This window comes from Squalius cephalus (assembly GCF_949319135.1).
Source record: "Squalius cephalus genome assembly, chromosome: 2".
Classification (NCBI taxonomy): Eukaryota; Metazoa; Chordata; class Actinopteri; order Cypriniformes; family Leuciscidae; genus Squalius; species Squalius cephalus.
The window spans coordinates 29,109,704-29,130,760 of NC_137123.1; the positions used below are offsets into that span (position 1 = coordinate 29,109,704).

Sequence of the window (21,057 nt, forward strand, 5' to 3'; positions counted from 1 at the left end):
ACCTGGCCAAAAATGTGTATGATAGAAATTGTTTAGTGTAGAAATGATTCTATCTAGTCCTCAATATTGTAATATAAAAAATAAATAGAAATCTGATTATTGTTCTTGGAGCTCAGTCATCTCATACATTAATTTTGTGGATGGTTTGAAATCCCTTGCATGAGAGATAAGGTTACCTCATGCTCATAAATAGAGGTGACTGCACTGCATGCTCTCACAGTTAAGACATGTTTTATCCACAGATATGATCCAAATGCCGTTGGTTTCTTGCCTTTTTAAGTGTTATGGCAGTGGTGGTGTAATATCAGAAATGTGTTATTAATATAATCCATGGCAGAGCACTCTTATTAAAAACTTTAGGATACTGTCAGCGCTTATCTATGTTTGCTGGTAGTTTGGCCTTGGAGAGCTACTTTTCCTCTGAAAATAACTATGTGCTTTGTTGAGAGACCTGAGCTGAAGGCAGGATAAAGAATTATATTATATGTATAGGATACCATCTTCTGTCTGAATACTCGATTCTGATTGGCTGGAAGGTGTCCAATAAAACCATTTAATGCACAGGTAGATCCAAATCAGTTGAATCACTGTTCTATATCAATGCACTGCTTTCATTGAAGCACACACACACATACGTCACTCGCACCGAGAAACTTGATAACCCATGGCTATCTGTTCATTAAATGATTTGAATGCACTCTGTGGAGGCAACCAGTTAAAATAGTTTAATGCACAGCTAGCCGTGGATTATTCCTTACTTATATTATAGGCTAGGTGTCAAATTTTGTTATGAGCTTGAGGTATATGAGCTGCAGCCATGGATTTTCAGCAAATAATGACTTTTAGTTCCTCACAAAAAGTTATCATATGACTTCAGAAGACTTAAGAGCATTACAGAACTACAGAAGCATAAAAGAGCAGCTCGTACATCCAGGGGGGAAAAAACAACTTTTTCAAATGTTTACATTTTTTCATTTCTAGAGGAAAGTAATAAAAACATTGAATTTAATACAGATGCAGAGCGATATTAGAATTTCTTTAACTATTTGAGTACAACGACATTTTGATGGCATCTGGGGAAGTTTCTAGAGTGATTTTTTTTTTCACTTTATTTTATTTTATTTTATTTTATTTTATTTTAAAGGCTCTTTGTGTTACTTTGCCTTTGAGCTTCATTTGCTCCTTCCTTGGCAGGCTCAGAGGTTCCCACCAAATTCCTCGGACCTAAAACCTTTCGTTCTTCTCCCTGAAGGCAGTTTCATGAGAATAAGAAAAACATATCTCAAATCTCTGATGAGACGTCATTTTTTCATTTTTGCATTAATATGCTTTCAATAGTAGACTCTCAAAACACACTTGTCTTTCCTCTAATTAAATTTCTAATTCCATGTGTGATAAGAAAATGTCTTAAAACAAACAAAAAGACACTTTTATTGTAAATTAGAGTCCATGCTTATTTTGGCTGGTGAACATGGCCCGTTTATATTCAGCCTAGAACATTGTGTTGCAATGACTTTATATCAATCAAAAATTATTAGCTTTTTAATTAATACACATTTGTAACTGTTAGAGCATATAAATCTTTTTCAGAGAAATCGTGTTTGAGACCAGACCAACAATTTGTCTACTGTGCTTATAAATAAGCATCATCTTCATTATATAATATAATAGAACATTACAAAACCCCACACAAGCAAATAAAAAACATATTTATTTTTCCAAACCAATATCAGACTGATATAAACAGTAACTTACATTGCAGACAGATAATGGTTTCAGCTCCACAGTTTACATTAAGGCTTCTATATGCCCCGTTCACATCCTCTAGGTTGACACTGATGACCCAGAGGGGCCGTGTTGCCTTGTGGGTCAAAGTGCATCACAAATCACTCCCATACTGGAGCTTCTTCCCAGGCCAAAAACAGACAGCATGTCACAAGGGACCTATCTTTTTAACACTGAAACCTCATTACATTTGGAGATAAGACAACATTGCTTTAAGTGGTAGAATCAATAGTCTGGTCCAATACTCTCACAAATAACTAGCAGCTAATCTAGAAGATTGGACTAATGCTATTACAGTCTATGAGAAGAAGCTTGACAAGTTTTAACCAGTCGGTCATGATATGTAAAATAATCTATAGTTAATTCTCTGTACTGCATAGCATATAGAGTAATAAACAGATGTTCGGTTGTTATAGTACTATAATAAGTTTAAATATATATATATATATATATATATATATATATATATATATATATATAATAACTGTGCAACATTCCTCACTCAGGTGGTAAAGTTAAACCAGTGTGACAAGGGTAATCCGTGACATCAAATTCCACTACAAACATGATCTTTTTTTTTTGTTGTCATGCACAAAACACTTAGCATTTCAAATTAACAAGACCCATGTAGATCTCTGTCAGAACGTATACAATGTCATTCATATTAGTTTCAGATTATGTCAAAAGAAAATGGATTTCTTTCAAAAGTTTGGGGTTGGTAAGATGTAATAATGTCTTTGAAAGAGGTCTCTTCTGCTCATAAAGGTTACGATTAGTTGATCAAAAATACAGTAAAACGGTAATATTGTAAAATATTAGTACAAATTGCAATAACTTTTTAAAATACAATGTATTTCTGTGATTGTAAAGCTAAATGTTCTGCATCATTACTCCAGTCTTCAGCGTCACATGATCCTCCAGAAACATTTCTTGTTATTATTATCAATGTTGAAAACAGTTCTTTGATATATTTTTGTCAGGATTGTTTGACGAATAAAAAGTTCAAAAGCATTTATTTGAAATGGAAATATTGTGTAATATGAATGTCTTTGCTTTGTATCCTTTGCAGATTAAAAATATCCTTTTTTTTTTTTTTTTTTTTTTTTAAATACTTACTGACCCCAAACATTTGAATGGTGGAGTATATTTTTGGTACAACAAGATAAAGAAAACAAATATTTCAACTTAAAATGCAGATGATATACAAATACTGAGACCATTAAATATTAATAATATTGAAGTAATGTATAAGGTTAATAGCATGTATGAGTTCTCCCCACAGAACTTTCACAGTGTCAAAATAAAGCAAAGATATGTTTGTATCTCTTGGGCGTTTTTGTTTTGATTACACAAAAGCCCCCTTTCCCGCGCCCTTATGCTCAATTTTTTTTCTTTTTTTTCTTCTTTTACACTATAACCCTGCATTTGTTGCAGTTGGAGTCATTCCTAGAAATTACTCTTAAATCCTACCAAGGTCAAAGTTATTTGCCTCCTCAAATCTGGAACACAATCCAGCTGTTACATTTCACATGTGCTGTATGATCTTTATGTGTGTATTTTTGTATTATTTGTATTCTGAGCTTACATATTCATCTAACACCTTTCAAGCATATACACATGAAACTTAATTTGGCATTTAAACAAAAAAGGCATATCTTCATTATCTTCCTACTACTCTAAATAGACAGAGGTGACGTCCAGCGCACAATACGATTCGCCTAACAACTAAATAAATTTTGAGCCATTCAAAGTTCCTGTTGTACAAACTAGTTTTGAATCAAGCTTCCATAACTGCATTCATTGTGCTAACAATAACAACCGGACACTGAATTTGAGGGATAGGCTGTCCCCTCAGCTGCATGGGAGTTTCTTTGGCAAAGCCTATAGGAAGGAACACAAAACACACACGCACACACACACACACACACACACACACACACACACACACACACACACACACACACACACACACACACACACACACACACACACACACACACACACACACACACACACACACACACAGAGACACAGATTGACCCTCACCAGTTCACTCTTCCTTTCTGCAACTTCCTTTCACATCAGACAGTGACGATCCAGAGCTTGTTCATAGTGCAGTATTTACGTAAGGAAAACATGTTGAGCTCCTGATGAGGGTTAATTTGTAGCTGTTAGGTTCAGCTGCATCCTGTTGCTGTTGGTCTTCACTCCCACCACTTCTCTCACACAGAAAAACAACACTCTGAATGTCTGGGAACAGCTGCTCTAAGTCTACGGGAGACTTTAAATATATCAGGTCCATTGTCTGATCTGAAGCTATATATAAAAACATCCTGATACTGCGCTGAGCACAGGGCCTTTAGTTTCGTATGAATGGTTACAATGCTCTCCACCTCAAAGTTTGACACTGATGATGATGATGATGTCCACTTTTCTAATGCGTTTTAAGCATGTAGACTGTCCTCCGCCTCTCAGTCGCTGTATTTGCGAAGGCTTCTGTCGGTATTGAGGTTGCCGGGCTCATGGTTTTTGCACTGAATGCTAGTGCCGTTCACGGGGCCTGAGCTGGACACCTGGTTCTTGGTATGACACCAACAGCACAAGCAGGACTGAAATAGTGATAAAGATAAAAGGAAAATCATTTGATTGTTGCAACATAAGCTCATTAGAAAAACATGTTGCTGCTTTGCAAAACTTCAAAAAAAATAAAAAATACATATATGTTATGACCCCAAAACACACCAAAGTGCATGACTTGTTAAGTAATACATTTTCAGGTTTGCATGACATGGGTTTCTGACATAGTAAACTTGCTCACTAGCTCACTTGATACAGCATTGCACTTGCGATTTGTAACGCTCAGGTACGAGTCCAGTTCAAAAAAAGTGTCACGACACTTGATTAAAGAGCTGAAAGACTTGTAGAAGTAAGCTAAAATGGCATGGTTTGCTTTTGTTAACACTATCGGTTATGTTTAGAGCAGGGTTTAGTGTAGGTGGTACTACAATTTCGAAGGAGATAGAGCTTGAACCTTTTAGCGGCACTTGCTGAAAATTTCTGTTTTGAACTGCCACGATAACAGCCAACATTTTAAAATGTTGCCAGTTTTACATTCTTCTGTTTCGAAAACAATTGAACATGCTTTTAGCACCATTTACGGGACATTTCAATTTGAGCATGCTGTAAAATGTGCAAGAAACAATGTAATATTATTTTGAAGAAATGCTGCCCCGCAGGCACTGATTTTTTTTTTTTTTTTTTGATTCAGTATTTCTTATCTGCAGCACTAACTTTGGCCCATAGTAAATCAATGTTGAATATTTCTCTTGGACCTACACCATCTCTTGCACAGCTCACCAGTTTGCTTGTATTTAGGGCCATGAACTTTGGTTGGCCAACTGAGTTGGTGTTATGGTTTGTCTCACAAACGCTTCAGCTGCATTATATTTATGGGATCATCCTCATTACTGAAAAGGGGCCCACTTAGGATCTGACATCATTGTCTGTAATCTACGCTCAGACACCCATGGCTGGGCATGGCTTATCTCTCTCTGAAAATGACTCACAGGACACCTAAACATTCGTCTCCATAAATCAAGCACATGAATGTTCTGTGGCCGCTGATTTTGCGAAGTCGTGACGTGAGGAAGCATATGCATTCACTCATTCTGTATGAGTCTGTTTGCAATGGCTGGTTAATGAAGGAATAAGCACTCACCTTAAAGCAATTCTTGAACTTCTTGCTTACAAAGTAGAGGATGATGGGGTTGATGCAGGAGTTCACAGTGGCCAAGTTGATGCCAAAATAATCCATGATCAATAGGAAGCTGAAAGTTTGGACACTCGTTTAGTTTTGTTGTGTGTAAGTTTACATACCACTTGCACAATCTACACGAATTTTGTCATTTTTGAATAAGATGGATTATTTTAGAGATTGCAATGACAAATACTAAATATTATCTGAAGATTTAAAATACAACAATTAATTTAAAGCTGAGCTCATAAAAAAAAACACACTAGAAATACTATACCATAGTCACATAAAAAAAACATGCCTTTTTAAAATTGTATTAATATCCATGACTTGTTTTTAAATTACTGTTTTTAAAATTCCCTGATATTTCCAGGTTTTCCATTATTGTCCCTGATCTGCCCTGAGAAGGGAAGCTGCCCAATAATTTTGACAGAAATTCGTTAAGATCCTGTAGTCTTGGTTTCCCATCATGCTCTATGTTTGAGTTTTTCCAACAGTGGCTATATGATGTCTTCAGTGGCCAACTAAGGGACTCATACACAACTATCACTATTAATACATAACTACTATATATATTTTTATGTACCATTTGAATATTCCTGTTAACTCTAAACAGTACAATTTGTCTAAATTAATATATTTTTTTGTCTTGTGGAATACAATGACATACAGTGTTTTAATCAGTCTTTTTAATGACAGTACTACATTTAAAATATATGTTTTATATATCTTATTTTTATTTTAAAATTTGTAGATTTTATCTAAAGTTTATCTTTTAAGTTGCAAGTCTTACAGCTTCTGTTAGGGGTCTGTGAACTTATTTGGACATCTGTAAACACTTTAGTACAAACTATAACTTGTATGTCAAGAAATAAGTACCATGCACATACAGTACAAGTATGTAGGGTATAAAATAAATCAGTCCGCTGTTAAGAGTAAAAATTGGCGAAGGCTCACTCACTTGAGTAGGTCACAACGTCTTTCATCAGTTGGAACATAAACCATTTTCTTCAACAGTCTACTGAGATGAAGGGGGAACCAGCAAAGAGCAAAGATCAGCACTAAACAGAAGACTGCTTTAGCCACTTCACGCCGCTGAAAAACATGAACAAGCCATTAGAACCGCAGTATGTTCAATGTTATATAATGTACTCTCAGAGATATTACTTTTACAGACTTTAGCACATACATAACAGGCTAAAAAGATTATTATAATATCATCTAATTCAAGATCGGCTAAAAAGATTATTATAATATCATCTAATTCAAGATCGGCAACTTTGGTCCTGGATCCACTGCTCTGCAGAGTTTAGTTCCAACACTAATCAAATACATCTGAACAGGTTAATCAAGGTCTCCAGAATGACTAAAAAGATCACTTTAAAAAAACAAAAAAAAAAACACTAAAAAACTGCAAGATACTGGGCCTCCAGGACCAAAGTTGCCCATCCATGATCTAATTGTTAATAAAGACAATAAGACACAATATTACTGTGCACTTTGCAGTAATACTCCTTATGTTTGAATGATACTGACTTGAAGGTTTATGAGCATTAGTATTAAGGACTTTTTCATACCTGTTTAAGGTGTTCACTGAGGACGATCCGAAGGCTTCCGTTTCTACGGTGGAGCATTTCACATGTCATGAGGGTGTAGAAAACAGCTGTGCAGGCCAGTGGCACGCAGAAGTAAAAGCCAAATAACCACCAGTCTTTCAAATCTACATAGAACTGAAAGCAGATGAAAGACATTCACAGTTTCCATTATGTTTATAGAAAAAAAAAAAAAAAGGAAAAAAGTTACGGTGTCATGATGCAGTGTTTACAGCCAGTGAGAGATCATTTAAGGGCTGAGTTGTCACAGCACTATTTTTTTATACCAACATGAATTGGTAGCTAATTGAAAGTAGTTAAAAATATAGCAAAAATGCCCTCAGAAGACTTAAGTATTGTTTTAACTGTGAGCTTAAACTTTTGATGTTTAGACGCCGGAAGCAACGAACCGGTAAGAAAAAATAAAGAGATGGATTCGATAAAAAAAAAGAGGAAGACATTCTAGCTTAATATGATGTAAGCTAAATTTGGGGTCAGTAAGATTTTTTAAGACATTTTTTTTTTTTTGTTACAAAAAAAGTCTATTTCAAATAAATGCGGTTCATTTGACATTTCTATTCCTTAAAAAATCCACACAAAAAAACGATCATTGTTTCCATTAAATATTGAGCAGCACAGCTGTTTTTAACTGTGATAATAATAAGAAATGTTGCTTGAGAACAAAATCAAAATGTTATAATGATTTCTGAAGGATCATGTGACATTGAAGACTGGAGTAATTCAGCTTTGTCATCACAGGAATAACATCACATTTTATAAATATAATATAAATGCATAATATAAATATAATAAAATACAAATTTTATTGTATTTTTTTTAAAATTTCAGTTTTTTAAAATATAGTTTTTTGTTCTTTACTTAGCAGTTAACATTTATTCAATAATTTACTTATTTGTAGCCATGCAATAAACAGGAAAAGCATTTTGCGTTGCATCCTGATCACCCTGCTGGGTTTATTTTATGATAATAATCAGCTGACCTTACGTTATCCCTAGGTCCCTATAGCATAACTGTTTAACATATAAAACAGTACTCAAAGTGAAAACAACACAATGTTAATTTCATTTTTATAATTTAATTTGTGCTGTATTAAATTGTCTCATCTGAATTATCCAATGTTTCTGAGATTAATGGCAGGGTTCATATGAGAGAATGAACTCGGTTTCTCATCCACACATATGGCTCTGCTTGAGAGAGATACATCAGCTTGTAATTGCACTCATGGTCTGCTATCAATTTACTTCTTTGGACCGAACAAAGAAAAAGAAATCTCCAGATATCGTCTGCATGGGAAAACTGAAGAAAAGGTTTTACTCTTATCCCCTGCATTGTCTGTGATTTACGCAAAATGTTGCTTTCAAGATCAAAGTTTGTAAATGATGACAGAAATCGTGCATAGCATCCTGCTCGAGGTCAACCACACAGGATGCACTTACAAAAAGTGCTTGAGTGTTTATGTGAATGAAGGGAAAAGACGTCGGCATGACATCCATCCGATTAAAGCTTACCCTTGTGAAGTTACTTTCAGGCTTAAGCATACAAGTGTGGATGGTTTGGTTGTTGTAGTTGAAGGTGATCATGTTGAAGACTATTGCCTCTGGTACAGCCAAGATAATGGACAGGACCCAAATGGAGAAGATCTCAATGGCAGTAAAGAGGGGAATGCCGACCCCCTGCACTCTGCTCCAGGAGGCTACAGCCCTGTACCTGAGCCACAAAAACAAAACTCTCATGAGATTGCTCATCTGTTTCACAACAGAGACATGTCATTAGCTATGTTTTCATCCAAAGATGTGCATTTAACTTATGTACAAAAAGTGGAGTATTGCATAAAACAATTGTGAAATTTCTATCCCACACTATAAAACATTATATGATCAATAAGTTATGACAACTCATTAACTCATCAAAATAAGTTAAGCCATTTTCAACTTTTTCTTTATAATATACACAAGATTCAACTCATTTTTTTAAGTCAGTTTAATGTAATTTAAGTTGAAATGACTTAAAAACAAAGTTGCTGCCTGACATTTTTTAAGTACAATCAACTTGGATGTTTAACAGTGCATGTACTGTATTTAAGAAAACAAAATTGTCACTTACTGGTGATAAAAAAGGAAGTTGCTGCAATCGGGATGCCACTGTGGCTCTTTTTTTGTACATTATATATTACTTGTGCCTCAGAGCGTGCAGACAAAATGCAATGAATGCTGTCGTGTTATCTTGCGTTCGGTGGTGGATGCCTGGCGTTTGGGAACTCAGTCATGTGAGACAGTTCTGGGAGGTAATTATCCCCAACAATTTGATAGGGGGGGGGGGGGGGGTTGTTGTTTTTGCGCATCAAGGGATTTTTTTGGTAAATGTGTTTCCATATGTACATCCTCTTATCGAATAAATAAAGAAAATCTTTTTTTTTTTTTTTCATCCTGCAATATACCAAACTTTGCATAAAATAGATTGATGGAAAGATCTACTTTATGTGAATAAACATCTCTGTGAATGACCTCAGAGAAATATGTATAGTCTTCAACACCATTTTCTTTTTTTCTTTTTTACATCAACACCTGCAAAGCTTGACTGATCAGATTCCTATCGTGTGGGAAAGCTTCTGTGAAAATATTGCCGTGCGTGCAGCTGTGCCAACTTTCAGCTACTGGTTTACAGCTACAGTATCTAAGATTAATGAAAAGGCTGCTTTGCATTGTAATATGCATATTACTAAAATGCTCACAGATATACTTCAGCTGTTTGTTTGGATATAGTCACTGGTTTGCCTGGCTGCTTGTTTCCCTTTGCTCAAAGTCATGTTTGCTTGTTTGTTTCATTAATATCTTTTCTCTTGTGGGTGATCCTGTAAAACGGTGCATCAAGATTTTATATAACTATATATTTTTTTTATAACCCATTTGAATATTCCTGTTCAACAACAATGGGACATTTATATTTCACTAAGTAGAGATGTATCCACTTTGCCAAAACTCAGACGGATAAAAAAAGACATGATATAATAATAATAATAATAATAATAATAATAATAATAATAATAATTCATTACATTTACGTAGCGCTTTTCTCGGCACTCAAAGCGCTTTTACATAGAAGGGGGGAATCTCCTCAACCACCACCAATGTGCAGCATCCACCTGGATGATATACAGGTGCTGGTCATATAATTAGAATATCATCAAAAAGTTGATTTATTTCAGTAATTCCTTTAAAAAAGTGAAACTTGTATATTATATAGACTCATTACATGCAAAGTGAGATATCTCAATTAAGCCTTTATTTGTTATAATTTGGATGATTATGGCTTACAGCTTGTGAAAACCATAAAATCAAAATCTCAGAAAATTAGAATATTACATGAAATCACACAGTAATTACACAGTAATCCCATGGTCATTGAACCAGGTTTTGGTTCTTTTGGCAGTGTGGGCAGGTGCAAATCCTGCTGGAAAATGAAGTCAGCATCTCCATAAAGCTTGTCTGCTGAAGGAAGCATGAAGTGCTCTGGACATGTCCTGGTAGACGGCTGCATTGAGTGGACAGCACAGTGGACCAACACCAGCCGATGACATGGCTCCCCAAACCAACACAGACTGTGGAAACTTCACACTGGACTTCAAGCATCTTGGATTGTGTGCCTCTCCATTCTTCCTCCAGACTCTGGGACCTTGGTTTCCAAATGAGATGCAAAATTTGCTCTCATCAGAAAAGAGGACTTTGGTCCACTGTGCTTTATTAAATCCAGAGTCAACGCAGCCTTCTACCAGGACATTTTCAGAGCACTTCATGCTTCCTTCATTTTCCAGCAGGATTTGCACCTGCCCACACTGCCAAAAGAACCAAAACCTGCTTCAATGACCATGGTATCACTGTGTAATTACTGTGTGATTTCATGTAATATTCTAATTTTCTGAGATTTTGATTTTGTGGGTTTCATAAGCTGTAAGCCATAATCATCAAAATTATAACAAATAAAGGCTTGAGATATCTCACCTTGCATGTAATGAGTCTATATAATATACAAGTTTCACTTTTTTAACGGAATTACTGAAATAAATCAACTTTTTGATGATATTCTAATTTTATGACCAGCACCTGTATGTATTATCTTCATTTAATATGTAAGCTCACGCAACATGGGGAGAACGGATCTGGCGAGTTGTGCTGAACATTTCCTCGGCATGATTCAGAAACTAATTGAAAGCGGCTGTGCTGTTGTGAAAGTCCAGCCGTATGATTCAAGTGATTCATTCTTTAAAAATTATGACGGGCTGCTAGACATTTGTGGCTCAGATTCGCTCTTATGGTTCTTAATGTCAATGAAACATCATTCACACGGGAAAAAAAGTTGATGGCTTGTTTTTGGCTTATACAGCATGTTAACAATTTGGCCGAAAGACAACATTTTAGTTTAGTTTTATTGTATAGACATACGACAAGATAACAGCCATTCTTCCTTCTTTATGGTAGCATTTAAACTGAAGTGGGCAGGTGGCTTCAGGCTCCTGATGAGGAAAATACTTTCTAATGAGAGGTGCCCATTAGAGCTGACCTTATAAACTGGAGGAAGTGCCCTGATTCAAGAAGTGGACGAGCTCACGTCCCGCCTTTTCCCCTAAACCACATGCGCAAATGCACTAATGTTTCCTGAGAAGGTTTTCATTGGAACCACCCTGATCAAGATGATACGGGAAATACAGCTTTTTCTCATTTCATACAAAATTCTTAATTTAAATGCCAAGAGATCTCTGGTTTTAAAATGGTGGATAAATTGAAAAGAAAGAAATTAAGCTACTTTTTGACAAATCACCTGTATATAATTTGAGCTTCTACTGTCAAAATAATTACAAATTAATTTTCTAAACAACTACAAAATATACAGATAGACGCCAGTGTCCAATTAAATAAATGTACACAAAACTGGATTTTTAAGCTTGAATTGTTAATTGTTTTTGCTGATAAAGACAGCATAATATATTTGTGGCAGAATACAATGCTTCCACAATGCTTTATGAGAATAAAAATTATAGAGTCTGAAAAGTTAGGTCATGCTTGGTTTGAAGACGTACAATAAGCATACAGTGAGATTGAGACAAGAATTGCGAAATATGTTTCTTTTTAAAGGATTAGTTCACCTCAAAATGAAAATTTCCTCACCCCAATGCCATCCAAGATGTTCATGTCTTTCTTTCTTCAGTGGAAAAGAAATTAAGTTTTTTGAGGAAAACATATCAGGATTTTTCTCCACACAATGGACTTCAATGGTAACCAAATTGTTGAAGTCCAAATCAATGCAGTTTCAAAGGGCTTTGAAGTGCTTCAAAGGGCTCTGCACGATCCCAGCTGAGGAATAGGGTCTTATCTAGCGAAACGATCATTCATTTTCTAAATTAAATAAAAATGTATATACTTTTTAACCACAATTGTTCATCTTGTGCTGGTCTGCGACGCGCCAGGCATTACGTAATCACATTGTAAAGGTCACGCTAGATGTAGCGGTCTCCTCCATCTGCCTAAGGTCTTCATCTGTGTATTCCTGTTCAAAAAGGTAGGGTAGGGTGAAAAACTCCATCTCATTTTCTCCTCCAACTTCAAAATCGTCTGACGTCATTGTTTTACCTTTTTTGTTAAAGGGCTTTTGTATTAGTCTTCGCATGTTCGCTTTGTAAACAATGGGGCGGTACTTCCGCCTACATCCAGCGTGACCTTTCCAACGTGATTACGTAATGCCTGGCGCGTCGCAGACCAGCACAAGACGAACAATTGTGGTTAAAAAGTATATACATTTTTATTTTATTTAGAAAATGACTGAACGTTTCTCTAGATAAGACCCTATTCCTCAGCTGGGATCGTGCAGAGCCCTTTGAAGCCCTTCAAAGCCCTTTCAAACTGCATTGATTTGGACTTCAACAATTTGGTTACCGTTGAAGTCCATTGTGTGGAGAAAAATCCTGAAATGTTTTCCTCAAAAAAGTTTTGAAACTTATTTTGCAAGAAAAATGTTTTCCTCTTTTCCACTGAAGAAAGAAAGACATGGACATCATGGATGGCATTGGGGTGAGTAAATTATCAGGAAATTTTCATTTTGAGGTGAACTAATCCTTTAAATATCTGAATTACAATATAGCTATGAGGAGTGGTGACAGATTATAACATATAGGCCTAAAACCATAAACCCAGCTTCTGACCTTTGTCTCTCTCTGACCCTAAGACCTCGGCTGTGAAACTTGAACCTGTAACCTCAAGGAGGGTTGATGTTTTAAAGGTCAAATTAAAGAAAGGTTTGTAGGTAGCTTTATAATTAGATGAGTTTCTCTCATCAGTAGAAAAACTCTTTGACAATTTAAAGATTGTGAAAATAAATTACAAAAGGCAAGTTTTAGAACATGTAGACACTGAAAGGGGCAAATATTTAAAAATGGTGAAGCAGTGATTTACCTGTCCACACTCAAAGCACACAGATTGAGTACTGTAATCCCAACAGATGCTTTCTGGAGGAATGGAACCAGTTTGCACAGGAAGAGTCCAAATGGGCTCTCATCAAACGGCCATTTTGTGACAAGCAGCTGCAAGAAAAAAAGGATCATTCATTTCTATGATTCCTCAGCCATATGACCCACAAGCTCTAGTAGAATACATTGCATTGAGATGAATGAAATGTGGATGCATTTTCTTATTTATTTTAAGCACTTATGTCTGTACATTTATTTATAAAGTTGGAATGAAATGGAGATGTTTAACCATAATTGAGGCAGTCTACATTTCTGGAATTTGCTGGTTTCTGAAACAGTTTAACTTAAATAAGTAGCAGATTGTTTTGCTTTGACTCTCTGTTCCCATCTTTGGCCTTAAGGGCACACATCTTGTCTTGATGAAATTGATTTAGCGCAGTTTCAATGGCTACTTGTATATCGGCCCAGGCACTTCTTTGTTCGTTGTGTACTTTTGCTAGTCTTCACCTTGGAAGATTCTAGTAGTGTTGAAAACAAAATCCTCATGTCTTCTTTTTTGAAGTGTACCCCATTTTGAAATGAAGTTTTGCGTCAGTAGAAGGTTTGTGTTTTGTTGGTTTGGACTCTTGCAAAGTCTCATCATTCAAGTGGCCTTGACAGGGTTCTTTGAAAGGGCGTTGTTTTGTTAAACAGGAAAAGTATGCGGATTTTGCTCAGGTTTAGAAAGGAAGCTCTTCATGGGTGTATCCTGGCCCTGTTTGTATGAGGAGTGTGGAGTTTAGCACAGATGGAGTGTGTATGTGCATTTGATGTATATTGGAAGTCAGTGGTCTGGAGTGCACAGAAGTCTGTGCGTCACAAAACAAGACATGCTAACTGCCGCACTTCTGTTTTAAAACACTGTTGTTGTTTGAGCTTTCAATGTTAAACGGACACCTTTCATCCTAATAGAGAAGCTCTCTGGATCTCCACTCAACATCCCTCAAAATGAAAAGTCCCTCAAAATGAAATTTGTAAAAACTGGAAACATTCTGCTGTGTTTTAACATTATAAATCATATAGATAGACTACAGATAGGAAATCTGACCCGGGTCAATGATGCATAAGAAAGTCCAAGATAAAGAAAAAAATATACAATACTGTGCAAAAGTCTTAGGCATGTTAATACCCCCCCCCCCCCCCCCTGTAGTGTGTCAGTAGGAAATATCAGTTTACATTTCCAAACATTGTTTTTGCCATTAATTGTAATAATCCAGTGAGATTTCTATGCACAAGGAATCTGACAACAGCCAGGATGATCTGATCTCACCATCATCGAGTCCGTATGTGATTACATGAAGAAACAGAAAAGGGGTATTAACATGCCTAAGACTTTTGCACAGTACTGTATATAGTTAAAAACATATATTTATACCATTTTGATGAAAAGTTTCAGTATATGACACTAAAATTTCATGTGGTGTATCCATCAAGTAAAAAGTATTCAACAAAAATAAATAAGTAAATGTACACAAAGTACATGAATCTAAAAGTCCCCTTGTGGTGAAAATCAAGTATTTAATGTTGTTTATATGTATATGTGGTGTTTTTGATGTGCTTTACGACAAACCATGTGAAAATTCATGTCAACACCATGAGTATTTTCTCCTTAAAACTGCAGTGAACCAAAGACAGTCTCAATAACTTGGTTTGAAATTGCGTGTGTTTCTGACTTAACAAACTACCTTGTAACCAATCACGTCAAAGTGTGATCGTAAACTAGTGGATCTCTGAGCTGGTGTGAGTGAGTGGAGGCAGGGCTAATTTGCATATTCACAGAACCGCGTTTTTTTTCTCCAAGGAAAAAAAAAAACGTTTAAATGTAATGTTGGTCATCAAAGATGATTTTTAAGGGATTAAATTATTGACTACAGGGGGACTTTAATCATAAAAAAAAAAAAAAAAAAAAAGTTTTTCATATATTTCTTAGGTACGGTTTTAAGTACATTTTTGGGGGGGTCACACCAACCCCAAATATTTTAAATAATGTGTGTGTGTATATATATATGAATTTTAACACATGAATTAAAAAAATATGCTCTTCATTGAAAAGGTCATTGTATGTCTGAATTGCACTTTTAATGTATTTAAAATAAAAATGTAAAAAAAATCGAGCATCACATCACTGACCCATCTGCTAGAGGCCTCTGTTCACTGTCAAGTACTGAGTTCACTGATGAGCAGAGTATTAGACAAGGGAATTTTGGCTAGTGATGAAGCATTAGTCAAAACAGGGCTGTTCATTTGGACGATGGGCCTTCAATCCTCTGTTTATTTTATCAGGCCATATCCCTGCTGTACTCATCACAAAAGCCTCAGTAACCGTAATAGGACGGCCCTGGAGATAAAATCTGAATGACCGTATAATTATAGGGCCCCTTGCCCTGTGCATCTAAGCATCCTCCCAACTTCCTCTGCCAGCTCACTCTCCCTTCCTGTGCTCAAGTACTCTCTTTTGTATTGCACTGTATTGTATGCACTCTTAAAAATAAAGGTTCCAATAGAGGGTTTTCAGAAATGCCATAGAATAACCGTTTTTGATTTTCTTAATGTGAAGAACAATATGAGAACCTTTTTTTTCCACTACAAAGAACCTTTTGTACAATGGAAACATTCCATTGAGGTTAAGGGTTCCTCATGGAACCATAGATGCAAATCAAGAACCTTTATTTTTAAGAGTGTAGGCTGGTCTTTCTGTCTGGTTTGTGAAAAATCCCTTTAAGAACAACATAATGTCATGTTTCCTACCAATTGAAAATAATGAAGAAACAAAGGTGCCTACCTTGTAGACATTGATAGGGATGTCTATGGTGATATAGATGAGGTCTCCAAGAGCCAGGCTGGCGATGAGGGCATTGGGTCCATTTCTCATGCACTTGTTTTGGTAAATAATCCTCAGCAAGGTGGCGTTACCCACAATTCCCACCACAAACACGACACAGGAAATAATTGTGTTAACATACTTAAAATAGAGCTTGATGGAAGTGGGATCCTTGCAGGGTGGAAGTTTGGTATTGTTATCCAGCAGGGCCTTTTTGTTGGTGGGCTGGAGACCCTTATGCACATTGGTTTTGGAGGTAGTAGAGTTTTGAAGAAAACTGTCCTGGACTTCCTCTGTTCTATTTATCTGACATATTCCACTAGTGGCCAGGACGGCCATTAGCAAAAACAATTGTAGTGTCGTAATGCCCATTGCAGAACGCAGTTCGCTCTTTGATTTCCAGATGAGGTGATATGATCCTGATTAGTGCAGCTGTAGAAAAATAGACAACAGGACGGACATCAAAAACACACAATGTTGTAAAGTTTAGTTTGTCACAGCTCACACACAAACACACACAAAATAAAGAGACATACGATGCAGGCCTCAGAATGAAACAAAATCAAAGAGAATTACTTAAAAGTATAACACTAGATGCGCAAAACTTCAACACAACTTCAAAAGGGATTTAGTGGAGGAGCACAGATGGAGAGTGCCAGTACGAGTTACTGTCATGCTATGGGGACGAGACGTTGCCTTTCCTGTCATCCCAGGCAAGTACCCATCAGTGCTGGCATGGTGCTAGTGGCACAGCACCAAGCTTTTGTTTTTTCATTTGTAATTTTAAAAATGCACCCGTTGCATGGCTTTCATCACTTTGGTTTCCTCAACACACATTTCCGCTCTGGTTTGCGTTTGGCATTCATTAGGGCAGTTTCCCAAACTTAGTCTTTTGGAATTTCACTATAGGAAATGTTCTAGTAATTTACTACAGCTTAATAACAATTCAGTTTCATATCAATCAGATACCTTTTTGATAACACTTTACAATAAGGTTCCATTTGTTAGATATCATGAACTAATAATACATCTAATAATCTTATTTAATATTGATTTCAACATTGACCATTACTACATTATTAAAAGTTGTATCTGTTAATATAATTTAACAGACCTGAACTAACATGAACTTACAATAAAGAGTTGTATTTCTATCAACGAACATTAAAAAAGATTAATAAATACCGTAACAAATCCATTTCTCACTGTTGAAGTGGTACCAAATATAATATTTTAACATTTCAGTGAAGCCATATAAATTTCATTAGATATGCTGTTCGAAAAGAGCATAACATTTCTAGTTTTTATTCTTAAAAAGTTGCTAATCACACACAGAAAAAAAGAATCTCTTTCAAATAAGTTGTGCAATTTTATCCATAACAAATGTAGCCTATTCGTACACAAGAATCACAAGTGAGAAAAGTTAATCAACTCTCATCTTGTTTGGAATCATTTGAAACCCCCTTTCATTATCTTGACAGCAAAGGAACACTTCTGAGCCAAGATGTGTTTCCTGTTCAAAGTCCCTGCCACCACCTGGTACACAAGGAACTATTTAGTAGACAGCCCTTCAAGTAGCATCTCAGTTTAGCATCAGCTAGGCACTAAAGAGATCCTGAACGGCACGTAAACTGTTACACTTATGAATTATAAATGCCTCCTGGTTTTTCACCTACCGCTCCTTAAATGTCTGCCTTCCCCAGGATCCCGTCAGTCAATCAGTCAGTGAGTTAGTTAGACGAATATTCGGCTAGAGCCCCCCAGACATCTGTGTGGTATCATATGAGTAATTAACCAACTATCAAAGTGTAGCAAGATCCCATTTGGACGCCACGACGCACCAAAGCTGCTGTGAAGGGGCTGCGCATTCTGTCTCCTGCTTTTCCTGTGGAGAGTTGCTGTGTGTGTATGTGTGTGTACGTGTGTATGTGAGTGTTTAAGAGAGAGCACTTTGACGGGGTGGGATTGCAAATCTCCACCTCCCCCCTCGGCCGGGAGGGGGGCCCCAAAGGAAACACCAGCGCTCGGTGAGGCACAGCCTGCCTGACTGTCAACAGTCAGCCGAAGCTTGGGAAGCATCAGGAGGAATTACAAATCCTCTCCTGAGGTTTTCCGCCTTTCTCTCCCTCGATCTTTGTCGTTTTCTTTCTCTGAGCCCTTGCCACCATGTCATAACCTTCTCCCAAATGATCAGCAGCGATATTCGCATCTGACAAACTCGCCTAGTCCTTTGCTTTAGATGCGATACGGACTGATATGCAGGAGGGGTTGTGGGGGACGGTGGTGGGATCAAGAGCCAAATGTGCCTTGGACTTTCTATGCCTGAAATATCACAATGTGGGTGGTCAGACTCAGGGGAAAACTTGATTGCTCATGTGAACATAAAAGCCCACATAAGCCTTGGGTTCAAGTCTGCCTTATACCAGCCTTACATAAATTGAAGCTATTTTGGATTCTTTTTCATTATGTGCTCTGGCAGCATGATAGGCTGTCTTTAAGAAGGTCGATTGGAACAACAAGCTCATCTAAAGCAAAGTTCCTGGCTGACTACATCACTGTCCATTATGCAACCTAAACATCTATGCCTAGTAAAATGGGCCATTATCAATATGGGGTCTAAGTGCAGCCAGGAAGGCTTATCAGTATTGTAAACAGGCACCTAAGCTGAAAGTGCAACTGTACTTGTATCTAATAAAACATTGACCTGAATATCATTACAACTTACTGGTCTATGTTTTATTTATGCCTAATGCCTCCTCATTACTGAAGCTTTATCAAGTTGTCTTGAGATTTAGAGGTTTATCTCATTTTGTTCTGTATGCAAGGGTTGACAACATGTAGACTGTTCTATTGGTAAACATGTATTAACAAAGCACTAATTTGTTTGTAGCCTTCATGTTTTAAAGATTTTAAAACAGATTTTGGCAGATGTCAATGCTTTAAGCATAAGAAGTATCTTATGCTCACCAAGGCTGCATTTATTTGATCAAAAATACAGTAACAACGGTGATACTACTAATTAAATTAAATGTTTGCTATTTTAATATATTTGAATGTAAAGCTGAATGTTCAGCATCATTACTCCAGTCTTCAGTGTCACATTTCCTCCAGAAATAATTCTAATATGCTGATTTTGTGCTCAAAAAACATTTATTATTATTATCATAAAAATGGTTGTGCTTCTTATTATTTCTTTGGAAATCATGATATATTCAGCATTCTTTGATGAATTGAAAATACAAATGAACTCTAAACAGCATTTATTCAAATTTCTTGTAATGTGAAAGTCTTTTCTGTCGCTTTTGATCAATTTAATGTATCCTTACTGAATAAAAGTATAAAATAAAGAATTTATTTTTTCTTTTCTTTCTTTAAAAAAAAGAACTTACTGACCCCAAACTTTTGAACATTATATTATATTATGTTATATTTTATACCATATTATAATATAATATAATATAATATAATATAATATAATATAATATAATATAATATATCTGTGATTCCTCGCAAGTTTCATATTTTTATTTTGTTTAGTTTTTTCCCCTTTATTTCATTTCTGGTCCACTGGTCTATTCTAGCATTGACCGTATAGCAGCACCAAATCAACAATTGTGCAAAGACTAAAAAAAAGACTGTTACTGTAACTTTTAAAAGTGAAAATCCAAAATAGTTATCCTTTGTCCATCTAGCTCATATTCTCATCACGTTTCAACATGGCCAAATGCTATGGGCAGTGTAATTCCCCCTTTTCATTCCATTTGTACGTGCATCTTTTAATTGGAGTGTTCATTTGCAGCTAATCAGCCTGCTTAGTATTAATTGTGACTTAATTGGGTAATACTAATATTTATTGCCATTCAATTTTAAAACGATTGTGTTTTCTTTAATTGTAGGCATGAATTCATAATAGCTCTTGAATAAGTCATGGTCAACAGTGGCATATATTTTATTAATCGTAACGTGATTTGCTGACAGGATCCTTTTTCACAGAGTCCCTCAAGTCTGCTGGTAGTTTCAATGGTGTCACAACTTTTGGGGGAAAGGGAGAGAGAGAGAGAACGAGAGTATGTGTGTGTGTGAGAGAGAGAGTTGAGTTTGGAGTCTTTGTTAATCAAGACATTAATATATAAAATGATGAAACCTTTACCTGGTCCCAGTTGTTTTGGGCTTTCATGTTGTTGTGCTGTTGTTGTTTGGGCTCTTCATCTGGTATTAATGGCATTCTGTCTGAACTCAAAGATGGCAGGCTGCCTGGTAATTCATATGCTTGTTCTCTGATGGCATCTGTGAAAATGTGCTCCGTGCATATTGGTACATACCCTGTGGGAGGGAGCAGGAGCTCAAACCTCTGACTGAGTGGGATGTACGCGGTTTCATAACTGGGGCATTTGCACCAAAAACAAAAGAGAGAGAGAAAGAGAGAGGGAGGGAGGAAGAAAGATTGGGAAAGAAGGCCAATTTGATTTTCTTATCTGTGACTGTGATTGACATTCTGACACAGATGATGGTACTGGACTGAAGAACCAGTGGCAAATAGTTCGTATTGAAGTACTGAAGATATTAGAATATTGTAATGAATCATATG

At 36.3% G+C, this 21,057-nt stretch overlaps 1 protein-coding gene across 1 annotated transcript; it reads right to left on the bottom strand.

The window, feature by feature from the left end:
* Window positions 1–2,760: 2,760 nt before the first annotated feature.
* Window positions 2,761–18,399, bottom strand: ednraa (endothelin receptor type Aa). Its single transcript, XM_079862261.1, has 8 exons — window positions 18,146–18,399; window positions 16,431–16,901; window positions 13,596–13,723; window positions 8,661–8,859; window positions 7,117–7,269; window positions 6,501–6,634; window positions 5,504–5,612; window positions 2,761–4,394 (listed from the first exon to the last, which is right to left on the bottom strand). The coding sequence occupies exons 2-8, from the start codon at window positions 16,839–16,841 to the stop codon at window positions 4,257–4,259; spliced, it is 1,272 nt and encodes a 423-aa protein (XP_079718387.1). The 5' UTR covers window positions 16,842–16,901; window positions 18,146–18,399; the 3' UTR covers window positions 2,761–4,256.
* Window positions 18,400–21,057: the final 2,658 nt, after the last annotated feature.